Genomic DNA, 20163 nt, shown 5'->3' on the forward strand with positions numbered 1-20163 from the left:
CATGACCTCCAAGAGGAGATCAAAACTCCGGAATCGTTTACAGACTCTGCTGAGCACTACCCGGCCAACAGCTTGGGATTACCTACAGGTCCTCGGCCTAATGGCGTCCACTCTGGAAGTGGTACCATGGGCACGGGCTCATATGAGACCGTTGCAACGCACCTTCCTATCTCGATGGAGCCCACGATTACAGAACTACACCGTGCATCTACCTCTACCGGCCAGAGTACGGAATCAGTTACGGTGGTGGCTGCAGCCCGGCCACACGAGCCGGGGGTCAAAAATGCCCTCCCCAACCTGGACCCTGCTCACTACAGATGCCAGCCTGAGTGGCTGGGGAGCACACTGCGAAGAGCTAACCGCCCAAGGGTGGTGGAGCAGAGAAGAGTCGGGGTGGAACATCAACCGACTAGAGGCACGGGCAGTCAGGTTAGCCTGCCTGCGATTTGCCCACAGACTTCGAAACAGAGCAGTCAGAGTGATGTCGGACAATGCCACCACTGTGGCATACATCAACCGACAGGGCGGAACCAGAAGCCAACAGGTATCCTTAGAAATAGCCCCCCTGATGGCTTGGGCGGAAGCAAATCTCCAGGACATCTCCGCTGTCCACATCGCCGGGAAGGACAACACCTCGGCAGACTTCCTCAGCAAAGAAAGCCTAAACCCGGGGGAATGGCAGCTGTTATCCACGGCCTTCCAGATGATTGTGGATCAGTGGGGGACTCCGGGCATGGACCTACTAGCAGACAGGCCCAATGCTCAAGTACCCAGATACTTCAGTCGCAGGCGAGATCCTCTATCCCACGGGATCGACGCCCTGGTGCAGCCATGGCCTCAGGGGATCCTGTTATATGCCTTTCCCCCATGGCCCCTGCTGGGCGCCATTATACACAAGATTCAGCGGCACAAAGGCCTAGTTCTTCTGGTGGCCCCGAACTGGCCAAGAAGACCCTGGTACGCAGACATGAGAAGACTACTGGCAGGGGATCCTCTACCCCTGCCCCCTCACAGGGACCTGCTGCGACAAGGTCCCATCCTCCACGAGGATCCAGCTCAATTCTCTCTTACGGTCTGGCCATTGAGAGGGCTCGACTGAGGAAAAAGGGATACTCGGGGTCAGTAATAGATACACTCCTCCGAGCATGCAAGTTCTCCACATCACTAACTTATATAAGGATCTGGAGAATATTTGAAGCCTGGTGTGAAACTCGCAGCACCAATCCACATGCCGCTAAAATCCCCATCATTTTGGATTTCCTGCAAGATGGGCTTCAGAAGGGTCTGTCCCTCAATTCAATCAAGATTCAGGTGGCAGCGCTATCCTGCTACGGACCCAGGTGTGACAGCAACAGCATTGCCACACACCCAGACGTTTCACGTTTCCTGAAAGGAGTCAAACACATTCGCCCGCCACTGAAATGGCCAGTGCCCCTGTGGAGCCTCAACCTAGTTTTGGAATTCCTAGCGGGACCCACCTTCAGACCCCTCCGAGGCCTGTCCCTCCGTTTGTTAACCTTGAAGATGGTGTTCTTGCTGGCCGTATGCTCAGCACGCCGCATCTCAGAGCTACAAGCGCTGTCCTGCCGCGATCCATTTCTCAGAATCACCCCACGGGCTATCCATCTTCGCACGGTTCCTTCCTTCTTACCCAAAGTGGTCTCACACTTCCACCTCAACCAAACCATATCCTTGCCAACCATGGAAGGGTTGAAGAAATCGGAAGCAGGTCGAATACTGCGTCATCTCGACATCGGCAGGCTGTTGTCCAGATACCTGGAAATGTCGGAAACAGTACGAAAGACGGACCACCTGTTCGTCCTTCACAGTGGAAAGAGGCAAGGAGAAGCGGCCTCACGGGCGACTATTGCTCGCTGGATCAAAGAAGTTATCAAGGCGGCCTAAGTAGAAGCGGGAAAACCACCACCTCTACGAGTCAAGGCTCACTCTACCAGAGCACAAGCGGCCTCCTGGGCAGAAACTAGGATGCTGTCGCCTGCAGAGTTATGTAGAGCGGAAACGTGGTCCTCCATCCATACCTTCTCCAGATTCTACCGTCTGGACGTCCAGGCCAGGGAGGACACAGCATTTGCAAGGGCAATCCTAAACGGACCTCGGGCAGCCTCCCACCCAGTCCGGGAGTAGCTTTTGTACATCCCATTCGTTTTGAGTCCATCTGCTACATGCTAGGAAATGGAGAGATTACTTACCTGATAATCTCGTTTTCCTTAGTGTAGGCAGATGGACTCAGCATCCCGCCCGGCTGCCGATATATATGGGGATTCACCGTTTCAAGGTAAGCCATGTTTCCTTACATAGGGCATCCACCCTGCCGGGTGTCGATGCCTTCCAGTTGAGAACACTGGCGGTCTCCAGCTACTGTCAATCGGTCAGGTTAATCATGTTCAGTTAATCAATCGGTCAGTCACACATATATCCATAATGCTTTTGTAAGGAAGATTACTGAGCTTCTGCACTTCCTGCAGGTGTATATGTACTACGTGCTGACATCAGATCCGTCTCCAACTGCTAGCACGAGCACACTATACCCATTCGTTCTGAGTCCATCTGCCTACACTAAGGAAAACGAGATTATCAGGTAAGTAATCTCTCCATTCTGTATGAACCAGTGTACACCGGATCTTTCCACGTTTGGTGGGTAAAGTTGTGGCGATAGACTAAATCTCCTACTGCATACACCCTCAAAGGTTCTAGCACTTTGGATTGCTTAGCTCTGGCAGCATTTATTTGTTCTATAAAAGCCGTCAGGATGAACAAAGAGGATAGATGCCAGATGTCTTATAAATTCCTTTATTGAAGTGGAGACACAAGATATGCCCGACTCAGGCCGAGTTTCGCCGTTTGGAAACGGCTGCCTCAGGGGCTCATGTTTGACTGTTCAAGTGGAGATTTCATCGTGAATACGCTCATGAGCCCCTGAGGCAGCCGTTTCCAAACGGCGAAACTCGGCCTGAGTCGGGCATATCTTGTGTCTCCACTTCAATAAAGGAATTTATAAGACATCTGGCATCTATCCTCTTTGCTCATCCTGACAGCATTTATTTGTTGACTTGCAACCTGCAGATTTTTAAGAAAAACAAACAGGTTATCTGGTACCTTAGCATGTTTCTGATACTCAACTTGTTGGGGTAAATTCATAGCTCTTCCCATACACAGCTCAAAAGGAGTGAGGCCTATAGATCTCACTGGGCTCATTCTAAGTGCTATCTGAGCAGCTGGTAAGACAGTGAGCCAAGTTTGCTCATAAGCCAACATCAGTTGTCTTAATTTTGTTTTAAGAATCCCATTCATTCTCTCTGCCAAACCATTTGAAGTAGGTCTATATACAGATACATGACAGCATATGATGTTCAGATCTGATGTTAATGCATGCATTAATTCATTTCTGAAATGTGATCCATTATCTGTCACAATTTTCCCTGGTACCCCAAATCTGGTTATAATGTGGGTCAGCAATGCTTTTGCCATACAAGTACCTGTTTCTGCTTTACAGGGTATGGCTTCCAGCCATTGAGTGTACGGACAGACACACATAAGTAAATAGCGATAGCCAGAACAGGATTGGATCATATCAGTATAATCACAATGCCATTCTAAATAAGGTCCCTGTGGTTTTGGAATATGTCCACTAGGGGTCACTGCACCTCTAAGGGGATTTGCAGTAGCACATATTGGACATCTGGTCACAAATTGTGAACAAAGGCTCTGTAAATTCGGAGCCCATATACTTTGAGACAAATTAATATACATTGTATTGGAACTGTTATGTAGAGGCCAATGAGCCTCGTGTAACATCAGATTTAAAACATTCAAAACACAACACAACGTTCCTGCTGGATGCACCCAGCCTACATTCTTAGTAAACGTAGAGCCTGCAGCTTTCCACTTCACTATCTCTTCCGCTGTTGCTGATTCCTGCAATTGCTGAACTGTTCGTAATCCTGTTTCCCTTTGTGCTCTAGTTTGCACTAATTCCTTTACTACTGGCTGGCAAGTTGTCTGAGCAACCTCTTGTGCTGCATAATCTGCCAATGCATTTCCTCTATAGATCCATGTATCACTAGCATGGTGGGCTTTCACCCAACAAATAGCCGTTAATAATCCTTTCTCTCCTCTTTCCTGTAGGCGTGATAAAATTAATTCCCATAACTGTACATGTGAAAGAGGTTCTCCAAAAGCGGAGATAAATCCTCTCCTATTCCATTTTCTCAGATGCTCATTAATAGATGAAAATATATAATGTGAATCTGTAAAAATAGTCAAAGGCACCTCCGCTCAAAGCAGTAATACCCATGAGACTGCACACAGTTCTGCTCCGTGTGCAGACATTTCCATTGGTAATGAAAACTGCTCACATCTGAGAACTTGATCAGCAGAGTTGTATTGAATAGCAGCAAACCGTGGGCTTGCCTTTGTACAGGACCCATCTGTAAGCCAAAAATCTCCTTCAACTAGGGGTTCATTAGATAAAACAATTTTATCAGGTAAGGGCAGTACAGTGATTCCACAAGTATGTGGAAACACAACCGCTCCCTCTAGAAGGTCCTGGAGAAAATTAAATTTGGAAGCATTTGTAATAATCCTATGTAACACTGTAGAAGTCAATAATATGGCTGAATATTTATCAAACATGAATCAAGGAGAAAAATCTTTGTCGCTGACTGAATAAAGTGCTTTCAATGGAAGTTTTAAATATGTCTTTTTTCCATTTTCTTAGAGTTTTTCATGCACCTACACTGTGTAGAACAACAAGGTTTACTGACTAAATATATATTAATTTAACCAAAAATTTTTTATGGAGTGGGAGGGAGGTTTCATATACTGTGTAGGTGTCCCTGCACCAATACTTCATTGGTATATAATCATCAACCAACCTCCTCCTCCGTGTGTGATTTTTTTGAAATTAAATAATTTTTAGTGAAAGTCCCAAAGGAACTGCAGACTCTTCCGTGGCTATATGGTCATGAAAAAAGATTTTTTATGCGAAATGAACGCTTTACAAGCTGTGAGGCTTTAAGGTGGGTTTAAGGAGGGTCCTTAGCCAACTTCCCGATTGTGTTGGCAGATTGTATCAAACCTTAGTGATGATCCCGACACGAACCATCCATGTTTCAGACGTAGTCTTTCCTCAGGGGAATGTGCTGGCAATGTCCAACCAATCTTATGGGGTCTCAACCTCTCCGTGCAATAATTCTTCTGATCTGTTTACTCAGATTCGCCACCTCGTGTAGATTTGCTCTGTCAAGAGCCTCCGGAAGAATAGTTTGCAGTTCAACCTAACTCCTTTTTAAAGTACTTATCGGAACATTAACTGACCAATCAGCGTGAGTGGATGGTATAAGCACTGTGACGTCAAAAAACGACCTAATGGAGAACCTTGCTCATAATAACTCACTCGTGATAAATGGACCTGAAAGAAAACTGAACATTTCAAACGTCCTCTGATGGTGCTTTCAGTCAATAAAAATGGCGATGTGCCTGCTGACGTCAGGAGCCAATGTGACTGAGAACTGATGTCCTATTTACTCTCCTCTGATGGTACTTTCAATTGATAAAAATAGCGGCGTACCTGCTGGCGTCAGGAGCCGACGTGATGGAAAACTAATGTCCTGTGTACTCTATTGAAAGGACGAATAGTGTATATTATTAACAGTTTAGATTACCTGATCAAAAAATGCCGGTTTTATTTCACTGAACCCGATGTCTGTTCGGTTTGTGGGAACAGCTGACTGTCTATCTGATGCTGATGCACCAATTGATGGAATATCCCAAGTCATTAAACTATAAAAACTGCTCCCAGATGCTCTGGTATTCTGTGTCATGGTGAGACGTCAGTTGTTAAGAAATAACTTCGGACGTCCAAATTTTGTATGTAAAATGTACTGAGTTATCCCCAAAAAGACCTAAAAGTCAACTCATAGCAACAGGTTGAAATTTATTTCGTCATTCATACCCCGGGGGGAAGATGATGTTAGAGTATAGATGCAAAAAGCCTCTCGAAAATTGAGCTTTGACCGTATGTCTCCACCCCTAGAGGGGAGTTCGATATGCTCCAGGACTGTCCACTGTAGTTCAGCTATCGTGTGACCACAATCTGTGAGATGTTGTACCATAGGAGCCGTCATCTTGGCTGTGGTAAATCTAGATTTATGCTCTCCCAATCTGACTTTGATGGGTCTCGTGGTGAATATTTATCAAGCCTTAAAACAGTAGAAGAAATATGGGCATCTCCCATAAGTGTTTTAACTGCATGAGAAGTATGTAATATAATTGGAATGCCTGGCAAATGTGACTGCAATTTACAAATAGCGTCGGCACAAGCTACAATCCCTAGTTCAGTCTGAAAATCCTTGTTCTACCACCCCAAAGGTGCCAGAAGAATAAGCAATGGGAGTTACGTTATCATGCTGAGACGCAGCTGCTGTCCACCCTTCAGAACCATGATACACCCACAAATCAACTGCACAATTTAAATCAACAAGAGCCAAACTAGGAGCATTTAATACTGACTGCACTAAGACCTGCAATAGTTCCAGATCTTTTTCAGTTAGTCAATTTATCATCACTAGCTGGGCTGCCTTTAAGATTTCGTCTCAGTAACTTGCTTTTGGTACTAAAAGCTGGAATCCACAATCTACAGAAATTCAACAGACCTAATAAACCTCTTAACTGTTTCACTGTTTGAGGAATTGCCAATTCTGACACTTGTTCATGCAGTGCACAACCAATGCTCTTACCCCTCTATACCTAGATCCAATCCTAGAAATGAAACTTGTGACTGACAGATTTGTGCTTTGTCAGAATTTACTTTATATCCTGCCTGTGCTAATGTGTGCAACAGCAATTCAGTCGCTTTCATACAGGCAGAACGGATTGCTGCTGAAATCAATAGGTCATCCACGTACTGGATCAACGACACACCCACTGGAAGTTGGGCACGAACTGCCTGAAGAGCTTGAGACAAGATTTTAGAAAAGATAGAAGGACTTTCTACATAACCTTGCGGTAATCTAGCCCACTGATAACTCTGCTTATTATATTGGAAAGCAGTTAACTCCCTACTTTGCAAAGCAAGAGGCACACAGTAATATGCATTTGCCAAATCTAAAACCGTGTACCATTTTCCTAATGGCTCAGTTTGTAAAATAGTAGCTGGATTTGTAACATTAGGATATTCTACTACTACCATTTCATTAAGTGCACGTGAGGTTTCAAAACTGGGAACAAAGGGGTATTGAATGGTGACCCACTAGGTTCTATTATACCATGTTTAAGAAGAGATGCAATTTCTGGTTTAATTCTTCCTGTGCTTCTCGAGATAAAGGGTACTGACTATGCTTAGGGCCCATATAACCTGCTTTTAATTGGATTTCCTCAGAGTCTACACTCTGTACCTTACCATATGGGTCTTTTTCAGTAGCCCATACTGAAGCAGGCACATGAGGAAACTGTTCCTGTCTATGTGTTAGATTGACAAACTGTCTAGCTAAATGTAGGGCTGAGGAGTTTGGTGCAAACGAGAGTTCTATTTCTAAGGCTTGTAACAAATCCGTTCCTAGCAAATTTACTGGACAATCTGGAGCATACAAAAACTGTCTCATCACTTCTTTTCCTTCTAACTGCACACTAGTTTTTTCTGTTCTCTGTACTAGCTTATTCTGTCCATTAAATCCTAAAGTACAAATAGTTTCATCTGACAATGCAACTCCCTCAGGAAGTCTGGTAATCACAGATTTGGTCGCCCCTGAATCCAATAGAAAGGTATAAGGTTGTTTGTTAACATGTATTGTCAACATGGGATCTGCTGTTCCTGCCCTAATTTGCACCACTCCTAAAAGTCAATGATTATACTCATTGCCTGCTCTATACCTCTGGATCTCATTTGCAGGATCCCAGTGAGGAAATCCTCCTTGTCTCCCTCAACCACCAGCACTGTTTCTATCAGGATTCGCCCTGTACTCGTGCTAAAAATGCCCGAATTTGCCACAATACCAGCAATCTATACCTCCTCTTCTATCAGGTCCGATCCCAGCTCCTTGTGACAGACTCCCATACATTCCTCATTCACCTGTCCCTCTCCTGCCTCGCAACATCCCTCTACCACAGATATTATTTCCTCTAGGTGTAATTACTGTACCTATTAATTGATTCTGGGGGTAACCTGCATTATACCCATCCTGTCCATGTCATATCTCCAATTAAACCCCTGCTTCTTTTCTACGATCCAAGTTATATTACTCCCCTGTTTTATTGTAACTGCATTCCTTAGCCTCCTCTTGTTTAATGTTTTATTACTACTATTATTATCATTATTCTATTATTACTAAGATCAATGTTATTTGTTGCCTCTTGTTCCTTATCCACTTGTTAATTGTAAACCGACATGATGCAATATTTATTGTGAATGCCGGTATAGAAAAACTTAAAATAAATAAATAAATAAATAAATATTTCTGACTCAAATTCCTTATCTGGACATGCTTTAACGCCTACTGTCCCAGTCACCTTATTTGTCTCATCATCTTTTTGTTTATTTAGCTGTTCGATCTGCATAGAGCATAATTTAGTTTGGATTTTAGTCAAATCATCAGCTCCTTTACCTTTCTCCCTAACATACAAATCACCATAGTGGCATATATTAAGGAACATTTCTGGCCACAATTTACTTTCTAACTCTACAACCTGATCTAACTTTTGCTGCACACCTTTTGGCAATGCTTGATAAAACAGAGGTAACATTCCAAGCTGATCAAATGGCTGTTCCATTTGTCGAAACCATTCCTCCTGCATTGCTTGCACATGATATCAGATGTACCATCCCATGCACGTGACATAAGGGTTGATACATCTCTGTGTAGGGAAGTTTTGCCATAAAGCGTCCCATACATTATGACAAAAGTGATTAAAAGGATTACCATCATATTCTGAGTTAGCAAATGTGATTTCCCTCATTCTAGCCTGTCTAAACAATGCATCTACATCAATTCCAGGGAGTCTAGCTAATAATGCTTTAATATCTCCTATGGCTAGAGTCAGTCCACTGGTTAGTTTTTCAAACTCACGAATCCATGTACCTGCACCTTTCATTAAAGGTGGCAACTGCAGGATTAAATTAGTCAGATCAGTAAATTGCCATGGAGTATAACGAGGGAGGACCTGACCCCTCTCATTAGGTCTCCCTAGCAACAGGGGATACTGTGTAGCTTCAGCCCCTGCTTGTTTTTCATATTTTTCCCATACCATTAAGCCAGCATTCATATAGTGATCATCCCAATCAGAATCCCCATAAGGACCTCTAATACACTGGCGGGCTACATTCATATCTCTGGAAGATAAAGAGCCCTGTCTTGGATAGGGGGACATATCTCCTCTCATCCCCTCAGTCCATTTGGCTAAACTATCCACCCATGGATCCACATAACGACTATCTTCACTCTCAGCCACTATTTCTTTTGGTGTCTGTTTACGTAAACTCTGGACAAACATAATCAGGTCTCCGTTTCCATCTCTACAGGCTTTCTCTTCATCTGCTTCTTCATGTATAATAACACATCCCTGAGTTTTGCATTGTCTGGATGGCTGTTTTCTACGACAATCCTTTCCTAGCCTGCTCTTTTTCCTCTTTCCCTTTTTCCTTACACTTTTGCCTTCTTCCTCCTCCGTGCTATCACTTTCTCCTTCCTCCTCTATGCTTTCAGCTAATGGAAGTGTAAGAACCTCTCAAAACCTTTTTCTTAGCTCATCTACTATCAGACCAGATTGAACAAGGTTTGACGGATGCATTAACCCTTTCAAAATGCAAGTCATCTCCTGCCACCCTTCCTTTAATTCTACCTGAGATGGGACAAATCCCTCTGCTTGCTGCAGTGCCGCAGGTGCTGCCACTGACACAGAAGCAGTGGAAATGGCTGTGGGCAGAGAAGCTGCAGGAGCACCTATGGACTGAGATATTCCAGAAATACCCTCTCCTGAATTATCAATAACAAATAGTGGAGTCACTGGCAGAGGGTCTAACTGCAATGGCTTATAGCCTGGGGCTACATCTTTTGGATCTACAGGTCCTAACTCAGCAGGCACCGCATGTAATGGAAATTGCCCTAAACTGCTATAAACTTCGGGCAGAGCTGGGTACAAGCCTGGAGAGCTAGAATCAGGGAGCATGGAATAATTAACAGAAGCTTTATCAGGTGCATATGGTGGGGGCATTTTATCCCACTCAGTCTCCTTATGGACAGAATCTCTCTGCTTATACCATAAATCAAACACTTGCAAATGCTTATCTAAAGACTGTCCTTTCTTTGAATCTCTAATATATTTAAGCAAATCCAACAACACTGAAGGCTGTAACAAGCCCTCTTTCACCCAAACAAAATCTGGATATGCTTTAGACTTTTTACACCATTTATTATGAAATTTTTTTAAATCCTTAATATTAAGAGGATTTGATTTTAATACTAAATCTAAAGGAGTTTGCATATTGTCCACTAGATGGCTCCCCTACAGCAGAATACACCCACTGACTCTAGTCAACCCGAACTGTAAACTGCAAAAATTTATTCCTATCCCTATCCCTCTCCCTTTTTTTTTTTTTTATTGTTAATAAGAAAAAGAGCTATCAGGATAGATAAGAATAGATGGAATCCTAAGATGTTAAACTCAAAAGAATTGAATTAGCATCAGTCCATCTTTGGGAACCAATTAGAACACAAAGAGCTATAGTTCGGCCAAGAGAGACCAACAGTGAAAACAAAGGCAGAAACAGAAGCCCTAACAGACACAATATCTGATTTAAGATTTAACATACAATCACTATACACTGTACATGTGCACATAAACAAACAATGGAAAAAATATATATATATATAAAAAAAAGATAGATCATTGAAGATTGATGTACATACTTACAAAAATGGATCCATCATACGCAGACCACCAGGGTCAGCGCAGAAACTTCTTTAAGCCTCGTGTCTGGGCTCAGTGTCCTCCAGGTATTACTGCTCCAGCAATGCTCCTCCAGAACACTTAAGTCTGGGTACTCTTTCTTCGGACTTAAAACCAAATTAGATGTCCGAGAACGTAGTGTGGAATTGGACCCTGTCCACCAGAATCCAATGCAACACTACACAAAATGACAATAGCCTCAGCTATTGCTAAGTCCCTTCGTTGTTGCCAAAAATGTATAAATTACCTTACCTTGGAAAGGCGCTTCTCTGCATGTATGAGACACAAGGATATCACAAATAATTTAGTAAAAACAAATATAAATTTATTATTGCATATCCTTGGGAGATACAGACAGCCAGACCTACAACATAGGTAGAGCATTACTGCCTGTCTCTCTTAGTATATCGTGAGAGCTGCGTTTTATAGGTTTAAACCATAGAGAAATGCCTGTGTGCCTATGATGATAATCACTTACACAGTATGACCTAATGAAATAGGATAGACTAAGACTACTTTAACCTGAAAACTCTCCACGCACGTGAAAGCCCCTTTGAGACTACCCTTGCTTTTGCCAGATGTGTGCTGCTTCTTCTGAGGTTCTTTGTCCTGTCAATATGTCAATCTCTTCAATTTGCCTTCTATTCTCATGGGGCATTGGGCCTCTCAATTGGAGACGGGTAGTCCAAGAGTGTGGCCTGGGAATGTGGCCTCAGCCATTTGTCATCTGTAACCTCATGACCTTCTAGCATAGGCTTTGCAGAGCCTAAATGTATTCCAGATGTCTTCCAAAGTCTTGAATCTCAGGTCAGTTAAAGGTTTTTTTTCTATGACCAAAGTTGCAAGCACGCCACAGACAATGAAGGCTTCTGGGTACGCTGAGTGAGCCAAAGTCTTAGCAACAGTGTCCATTTTAGGCTGCCCATATATCAACAGTAGTTATTTTTGCTTACCAGGTATTAAGTAAATATGTTATTCTAGATAGTAAATCTAAATTCATTCCAAATTTTTCTAGAAAATTAATAATGTTTCCACAAATTGTGAAAAAAGGTAGACTATATATATTCCTAAACAATTTTTTCATACATTTTTTGTTTTCATTAGTTCTATGACAGGATAGAATTCAATACAGTGGTATTAATGAGTGGATAAGAATGGGAAAATAATTTGATAAATGAAAGCAAAGGAGATACTTTAGCTGATAAGAGCAACATCTACATTGGAGAAAAATATATTGTTACAAAACAGTTTCTGTTGTAAAAAAAACCCAGCAGATTATCTGATAGATAAGTGTTAATCAGGAATATGAGGATATATATGTAATACAGATAATATCAGGAAATGGGAATTGAGAAAGTTAGGGAAATGTTTACTTTGGAGATGAAAAATAGGAATATTGGAATTGATGTTGTGTTATTTGATCAGTCACATTATACCCTATATATCCATCTGAGCATTTTTACATTAAGTTGGGTGCACCATGGTAATTTAATTATTTATAAGAATATTTATCTGAATTTTTTGTTTATTATCTGAATTTTTAAACAATTTTTTGTTTATTAGGCACCTATTCGCCAGCAGGCCTTGTGATAGAAGTCTTACGAATGCTGTGTGATCGTAAGGAATGTGCCACTGAATGCCTATACACTAGTGCAGTTATAGATGCCCTTTTGCATCCTATTTACTCTTTACTAAATGGAAAAGAGGTCAGTAAAGTATAGTAACATTATTGAAACTGTTGTAAAGTTGAAAAATTTGTAACAAGGAATGGGCAAAATCTTAAGAAATATGCTCTGTCAAATTTGATGATGGGATTTTGTATTGAAATTTGTAAGTTTACTGATTAAAATTTATTTTTTATGTTGTCTTGCTTGCTGCTATTTTTGTTTTGTCTGAATATATCAATCCTATCTGTCTATTTATTTATGTATATATATATATGAGTCCTTGGAATGTGGCGTAGTTGACGCAGCCTAGTAGATGAAGTTACAGGACCCACACTGACAGCTGGTGGACACGCCTTTAATGGATCTCTAGCTGGAATGTCACCTATACCAGCCCCGTTCCCTGCAGTTTGAGCCCCTGGGTTCCAGGAGTTGGCAAGGTTTAGGCGAGTGTTCTGTAAGGAGTGGTCAGACAGAGTCAGGGTACGGGCAGAGGTGAGGGCTGTCAGGGTCTGGGTCCAGGTCGAGGCAGACAGAATCAGTATCCAGTTCCAGACCAAGGTCGGTGCAAGCAGAAATCCAAAGGAGTAGTTGATGTCCATAGCAGAAATCAGTACCAGATGGCAGGAAAGTCAGTACTCAGGTTCAAAGCAAGGGTCAGAGCCTGGGGTTAGGCACAGAAAAATGGAATGACAAGGTACTGGGGCAGAACACAGGCTGGATAACCACTGCAGGACAACAAAAAGGCAAGGAAAGATATTATGTTCGGTGGTCCATGGGCTAATCCCGTGAACCACTGCCTTCACTTCTCTGGCAGGGCCTCTAGATGCGGCGAGATGCCATCAGCACTCTTTGTGCCAGGGCTCCCCTCTTCTTTGCGGCGACAAGCCCCCAGCTCACCTTGTGGCAGGACACCCCGACTACCTCTTCTGCACCCCTCCTTAGGTGCATGCATGCCCGATGCTGCTACATTTAAAGAGCCCATGGTGGGGAAAAGCCACGCAGTACATCTTGATGACCTCACTCAGTCTGGCCTATAAAAGGCCCTCTCGACCTCTCAACCTCTCACTAATCTCCTCAGCAACAGGTCTACCTATTCCACAGTAGAGCGTGTTGTTTCCAGCATCCTTGTCTTCAATTTATTGGTTACAGCATCCTTGTCTTCAGGTTCTTCATTCCAGCAGTCCATATCTTCAGTTCTTCAGTCCAGTCTCATTTTCAGTTCTTCAGCTCAGCCTGTCTTCTGTTGTATCTAGGTTGTCTTCTGTTTTAGGCCTATATTTTCTAAAATACCGCGGCATCATGAATCATGCAGTGCAGGGGGGCAAAGCGGGGAGTGGGCCTGTGAAAGCCGGCAGCGAAGGCACCTCTGCGGTGCGATCACTACTGGCTTTCACACCCAATAGCGCCATCATAAAAGGTGGTGCTATTGGGCACGAAATGGGCAGCGAAAAGACTCCTTACTTTTTCACCGTCCACGCTGTCTTCACAGTGTCTGCCCCAACTCCTCCTCTTCCGGGGCAGACGCCGCCCTGACTCCGCCCCTTTTTAGCTATTGCATGCGAAAAGGGACTTTTCGCGTGCACTAGCTTTAAAAAATGACCCTCTTAGTCTGCTTATCTCTAGCCTTGTTCCTGCTGTGCTTGCCCTGGCTTTTCTGTCCTGCCTATCTGTCCCTCGTCTTCTCCCTTGGACAGATTTCTCGGCCTGATCTTTATCATGCTTGACCACTGCCCTCCCCTGAACTCTGCCTGTTTCAGGATACACCTGACTGCTGCCTGCCTCTGACCATCACCCAGATCTTAGACTTATCTGATCTCTGCATGCTTACGATCCAAGCTATCAAAGGACCACCACTTCTGCCATCAGCAAAGACCGCATCTGGCACCCAAAGGCTCAACCCGAGGGGAACGAGGGCTAGTATAGGCAACGCTCCTGCTGGGTCTCTGCTTCATCTGAGTCTGATTGTCCAGGGGCTCCTCTCTGAAGGTTGCACCATTACTGCTTCAGCCCAAGGGTCCACAGACGCAACACAAGGAAATAGAAAGGCACAGAAAGGAGTCAAAAATGCAAGACACAGGAACAATGAGTAGCAACAGAAATTGCTAGACAGGAGGACCTGTTGCTGAGGCTTGGGTTTAAATACCTAGTTGCCTGACATTTTCAGTGAGTGCCAACAGTCCCGATTCCCACTGCGGGGCTTTTAAGGGGTGGTGCACCGTGCGCGTGTCTAGAAAGGCCTGCAGGAGGTGCTGCCTAGCAGCGTCTTGGCTGCATCTTTTGGGGTAAATGGAGGCCATTAATGAGGCCGACTCATGGCCGGCCAGACATTATATATATCTTATATCTCGTGTTGAAATATTTTTATCGGTTTGTAACACACAGAACAAAAAGAAATAATTCCAAACTACAATAATAACTAGCATAGCCAAGTACTTATACAATACGTCCAATAAAGAAAAAGCGACAGATTCGAAAGAAACATAAAAAGAAAGAAGACAAAAAGGAAGGGAAAAAAAAAAACCACATCAATGTGTACTTCAAAGGAGAGAAGGCAAATAGCACAACATAAGCTTACAGAATTAAAGCAAAGCGATATAGTCATCTAATGGCTTCCACACTTGTGCCCACACGCCCAACCGACCAGATTTCTTAGCAACAGCTTTTTCATATTTGGTAAACAAACATACAGTATTCCACCATAAATGTTCCAATAAGAACTCACTGTGTTTCCAATTGGACACAATATTGTATTGAGCTATAGTTAAAAGAAAATCTACCAATTTACGTTGCGAACGTCGAAGACCTAGAGACGGCTCAGCGCCCTTGAAAATTATCAAAGAGTAAGAAATTGAAAGATTAATCGGTAAGATATTGATAACAGTATGCCACACTTGGGTCCAAAAAGCATGGACTATCGGACAATAAAAAAGCATATGACTGAGTGTGGCTTTAGGAGCTGAGCAAGACCAACAGGCATGAGAGCCAATCATACCTGCCCTATGCAATTTCCAAGGCGTCCAGAGAGCTCTATGCACAATAAAAAAGGAGGACTGTATCAAACTAGCAGAAAGGGAAATACGAATGGTAGTTGACCAAAAATATTTCCACATTGTATCAGTGACCTCCGTCCCGCAATCGGCAGACCATACGTGGGTTAAGGATCGCACAATAGATCGCTTAGGCAGGGCTTTGAAAAGCTTATAAATCCCCGAAGCTAAGTGACCTTTTGGGCCTTGAGTATAATAAAATTCCAAGAGGGGGGAGGTCTTATCCATAGCAAATTTACGAAAGGAGCTACTCTGAAGGAGAGAGCGTAGTTGCAACCAGGCATAATATTGTGAGGGGGGTATACCAAACCGAGTACGGAGTTGCGGAAATGTCATAATTTGACCTGAATCCAATATAGAGGATAAAAGCCAAATATTACAATTTTGCCAGAGGGGCCAACTAATCGGTTGACCTCCTACCGTTAACATAGGATTCCGCCAAAGCGGGGCCAATCCCGTGGTGCGCCATTTGGAAGCTGCATCAGATATTTGTGAATCAAATGCCATAAAAGCTCGATGTAAAGAACGCAATATGGGATTGGCTGCAGCATATGCAATGAGTTTCATTCCGGGAAAACAATACAAGGGAAAAGGAGCATTACAGTAACGTTCAATTGACAACCAACGGGGCGATTCAAGATTGGGTTGCTCGAAATCAAAATAGTGAGAACCTTGTTGCAGTATATACGCCTGATGATACTTATAGAAATCAGGAAAGTTAACACCCCCTTGTAGTTTGGTGGCCTTAAGCTTAAAAAGAGCAATACGAGATGGTTTATCTTTCCATAAAAATTTAACCAATACTCATTCCAGGTTCTTATAAAAGTCGGTTGAAAAAAATATGGGAAGCATGGAGAGAGTGTACAATACTTTCGGTGCAATCACCATTTTAATCGTATCAAGTCTGCCCCACCAAGTTAAATGGAGAGGAGACCAGCGAAGTATTAAATATTTAACCACATGTAACACAGAATTCTCATTATGAACAATGGTGTCGAAGGGATTAGTAAAAAATCAGATTCCCAAGTATTTCAAACCATTAGTTACTTGATGCAGAGGAAAGGCAGTGAGATCCAGAGAAGAAGCAGAATAATTTAAGGGAAGGAGTTCAGTCTTATGCCAATTAACCTTATAACCTGAAATAGAAGAGTACGAACACAGGAGATGGAAGAGATGCGGAAGAGTTGTGTCGGGATTCTGTAAGAAAAGCATAACGTCATCTGCATAGGCAGATAATTTAAAGGTTTCATTACCTATGGGCACGCCCTGTATCTGAGGCGATTGATGAATAGCAGAAAGCAAGGGTTCCAAAGCCAGATTGAATAACAAGGGGGAGAGGGGACATCCCTGCTGGGTACCCCTATACAAGGGAAAAGAGGAGGAAAGCTGCTGATTAATATACAAAAAAGCAGAAGGAGACGCGTAAATCAAGCGTATCCAGTTCAAAAAATTGGGGCCTAAGCCGTACCATTGCAAAATATGAAATAAAAAAGGCCACTCAACGCGATCGAAGGCTTTCTCTGCATCCAACGATACTGCCACCATAGGGGTTGGATCCGAAAAAACCTCTTGTTGAATGTGTAAAAATAAGCGGGCATTATTAGTAATTAACCGATGTCTGATAAAACCGGACTGATCTGGTTCTATCAAGACCTGCATAACCCTTGAAAGACGAGTGGCTAAAATTTTTGCAAAAATCTTATAGTCCGTATTCAATAATGAAATGGGCCTATAGTTAGCAGTGGATGTATCATCTTTACCTGGCTTTGGAATTACAACAATACATGCCTGTGAAAAAGAAGAAGACATACCAGAAGGAGACAGAAAAGAAGAAAAATATTCCAACAATTTAGAGCTAAGTGATGAATGAAAAGCTGCATAAAAGTTTGAGGTAAACCCATCTGGGCCTGGCGCTTTGTTAAGCTGTAGCGAAGCAATGGCCTCTTCAACTTCTGTCTGAGTGATAGGTTCATCCAGCCGGAGACGATGTTCCAGAGACAACAATGGATGGTCAATAGAAAGTAAAAAATCCGTTAAGGAGTCCGACGTTGGAGAGACTTCTGATTGGTATAAGGAAGAATAGAACCTCTGAAATTCCTGTAAAATTGCTGCATCGTCCTTTAACAACATATTAGTAGAGGATGTTATGGCCACAATACGACGTTTTTCAGTTTTTTTTGTTAGGTAGGAAGCAAGCAAATGGCCACATTTGTTATTACCAGCATAGTACTGAGCCTTAGAAGAAAAGATACCCAATTTAACTCTAGCACTAAGAAGTAAATTGTATTGATACCTAGCTTTGATCAATTTCGCCAAAGAGGTGGAAGTAGGGCGATGAAGGTACTCCGTTTCCAGTTTCGCAACCTGATCTTGCAAAGTTAGTAATTCCTCTTTGCGAATCTTGTTCCGTCTGGCAGTATAACTTAATATCTCTCCACGGATGGTGACCTTAAAGGCCTCCCAGAGGGAAGCTGGCGAGATATCCTCAGTAGCGTTGAATCGGAAATATTCAGCAATTTTTTGAACCATTAGTGGCTTAAAGTCAGGCTCTTCGAGGAGTGTTGGGTTAAAACGCCATTGGTGATGAGTTACCAGAGGGTTGAGCAAAGAGCAGGACAGTATTACAGCAGCATGGTCAGAAACCAAAATAGGACAGATCCGAGCAGATAAAATCCTGGGAATCAATGAATTAGCCGTCAGAAAAAAATCTATACGAGAGAAAGAAGAGTGCGGAGAGGAGTAAAACGTGTAATCCTTTTCCATTGGGTTAAGTAATCGCCACGGGTCCGCAAAACCATACTCTTCCTTGAGATGACGCAAAGCTGTAGTAGAGCGTGACAAGGTAACGCGTGCCGTAGATTTTTTATCCAGTATAGGATCCAAAACTTGATTGAAGTCTCCACCAATGATACATTGAACCGTAGTAGAGTGTAATAGATGCTTAAAAGCGTCATGAAAAAAAGGAGTGTCCAAGTTTGGTGCATAAATGTTGAGCAAAAGGAAAATTTCTTGTTGAATGGAAAACTGAACCAAATTCCATCTACCATCAGGATCAGCTAGTTGATGAGAAACAGTGACCGGAAGCTTTTTGTGGAATAGTATAGCTGTTCCCCGCTTTTTCCTCGAGGCTGGGCTGAAGTATACCAGGCCAACCCAGTTCCGCTTTAGTTTAAGAGATTCTGCAGCTGTGAGATGAGCCTCTTGTAATAATGCAATGTCGGTATTAAGGGTCTGAAGGTACGTGAGAATTTTCTTCTGTTTAATCGGATGTGAGAAGCCATTAACATTTAATGAAGTTAAGTGAAGGGTAGAAATATTGGACGCCATGGTATATCAATTTCCAAAACAAAGTAATGTTGTGCTATTGCCACATCTCCTATATGAATTGTGAGGTAAATAGAAAGTAGAAAAGGAACCATGGATCCCAAACCATAAAAAAAATAGACAAAGGCTAAATTCCAAAATTGCAAATGGAGCAGCCAGAATCCAAAAAGAAAGGCAACAACAAAAATAAAACATACAAAAAGCCATTATAGAAATGTCTTGGACAGCACGAGGCCGTCTATTGTCCAAAATATAGAGCCTCAGGGCGAACCAGACGACCTCCTGGTCCCCCGCTCCATCTCACAAGTGCTGATGTATGACTGGACCAATGTTTGTAAAAGAAGGGAAAAATCAAAGAACTCCCAATATATGGAGTCAGTCCTCTCATCAGTCGTTCAGCGAAAGAAACAGTAAACCAAAAGGAGCACTAATCCCGTCCGGGATATATAAACATACCTGAGAACACAGCGAAGGTATGTCATCCAAATCAATTTTGAAATCGGATCCCAGTAAGAATCAAAATCAGGTAACCATGGTGGAATCCGATTCAGTGGATGAAAGAAAGTCCTCAAGAGCTTGCGGCGTGTGAAACATCTGTGTGCGGTTGTTATATGTTACCAGCATTTGAGCCGGGTATAACAGCCCATATTTAGCACCTAGGGCCTGTAATCGAGGTCGCAGTGCCAACATCAGTTTCCGTTTTGTAGCCGTCGTTTTCGCAAGATCTGGGACAAAAAGAATGGTATTTCCTTGAAAGGAAAGGGGAGACTTGTTTCGTGCTGCAGCAAAAATCTGTAGAACCTGTTGGTATCGTAAGAGCTTAAGAATTAATGGCCTAGGATATCTATATTGTTGAGAGGGCCGCGAAGGTATCCTATGAGCTCTTTCCAGCTCTAAGGGCTGTTCAAATGAAATTTGCAAGATAGACGGGATAAATTTTTCCAGAAAGTGAATGCAATCTGTCCCTTCGGCGCCTTCCGGAACTCCCAAGACGCGAATATTATTCCGTCTATTTCGGTTAGAAAGATCTTCCAAGTCCGCCTTGAGTTGTTCCATGTCTTTAGTGAGCATGGAAAGTGGCGCAGTAGTTATTAGCAGAGACGAAATCTGCGATTCCGCGTCGTCTAACTTTGTTTGAAAAGAGTCCATGCGAGTAGTAAGTA

General features: G+C 42.9%; 1 protein-coding gene across 3 annotated transcripts in view; it reads left to right on the forward strand.

Moving 5' to 3' along the window:
- TBC1D32 (TBC1 domain family member 32) overlaps positions 1–20163 on the forward strand; it is a 661976-nt gene that overhangs the window by 217761 nt on the left and 424052 nt on the right. For all 3 annotated transcript variants that reach the window (XM_029596414.1, XM_029596412.1, XM_029596413.1), the window contains one exon: positions 12526–12668. In XM_029596414.1, coding sequence (XP_029452274.1) covers positions 12526–12668 — 143 coding nt within the window. The remainder of the gene's footprint in view (positions 1–12525; positions 12669–20163) is intronic.

Source organism: Rhinatrema bivittatum, chromosome 3, assembly GCF_901001135.1.
Source record: "Rhinatrema bivittatum chromosome 3, aRhiBiv1.1, whole genome shotgun sequence".
NCBI classification, from domain to species: domain Eukaryota; kingdom Metazoa; phylum Chordata; class Amphibia; order Gymnophiona; family Rhinatrematidae; genus Rhinatrema; species Rhinatrema bivittatum.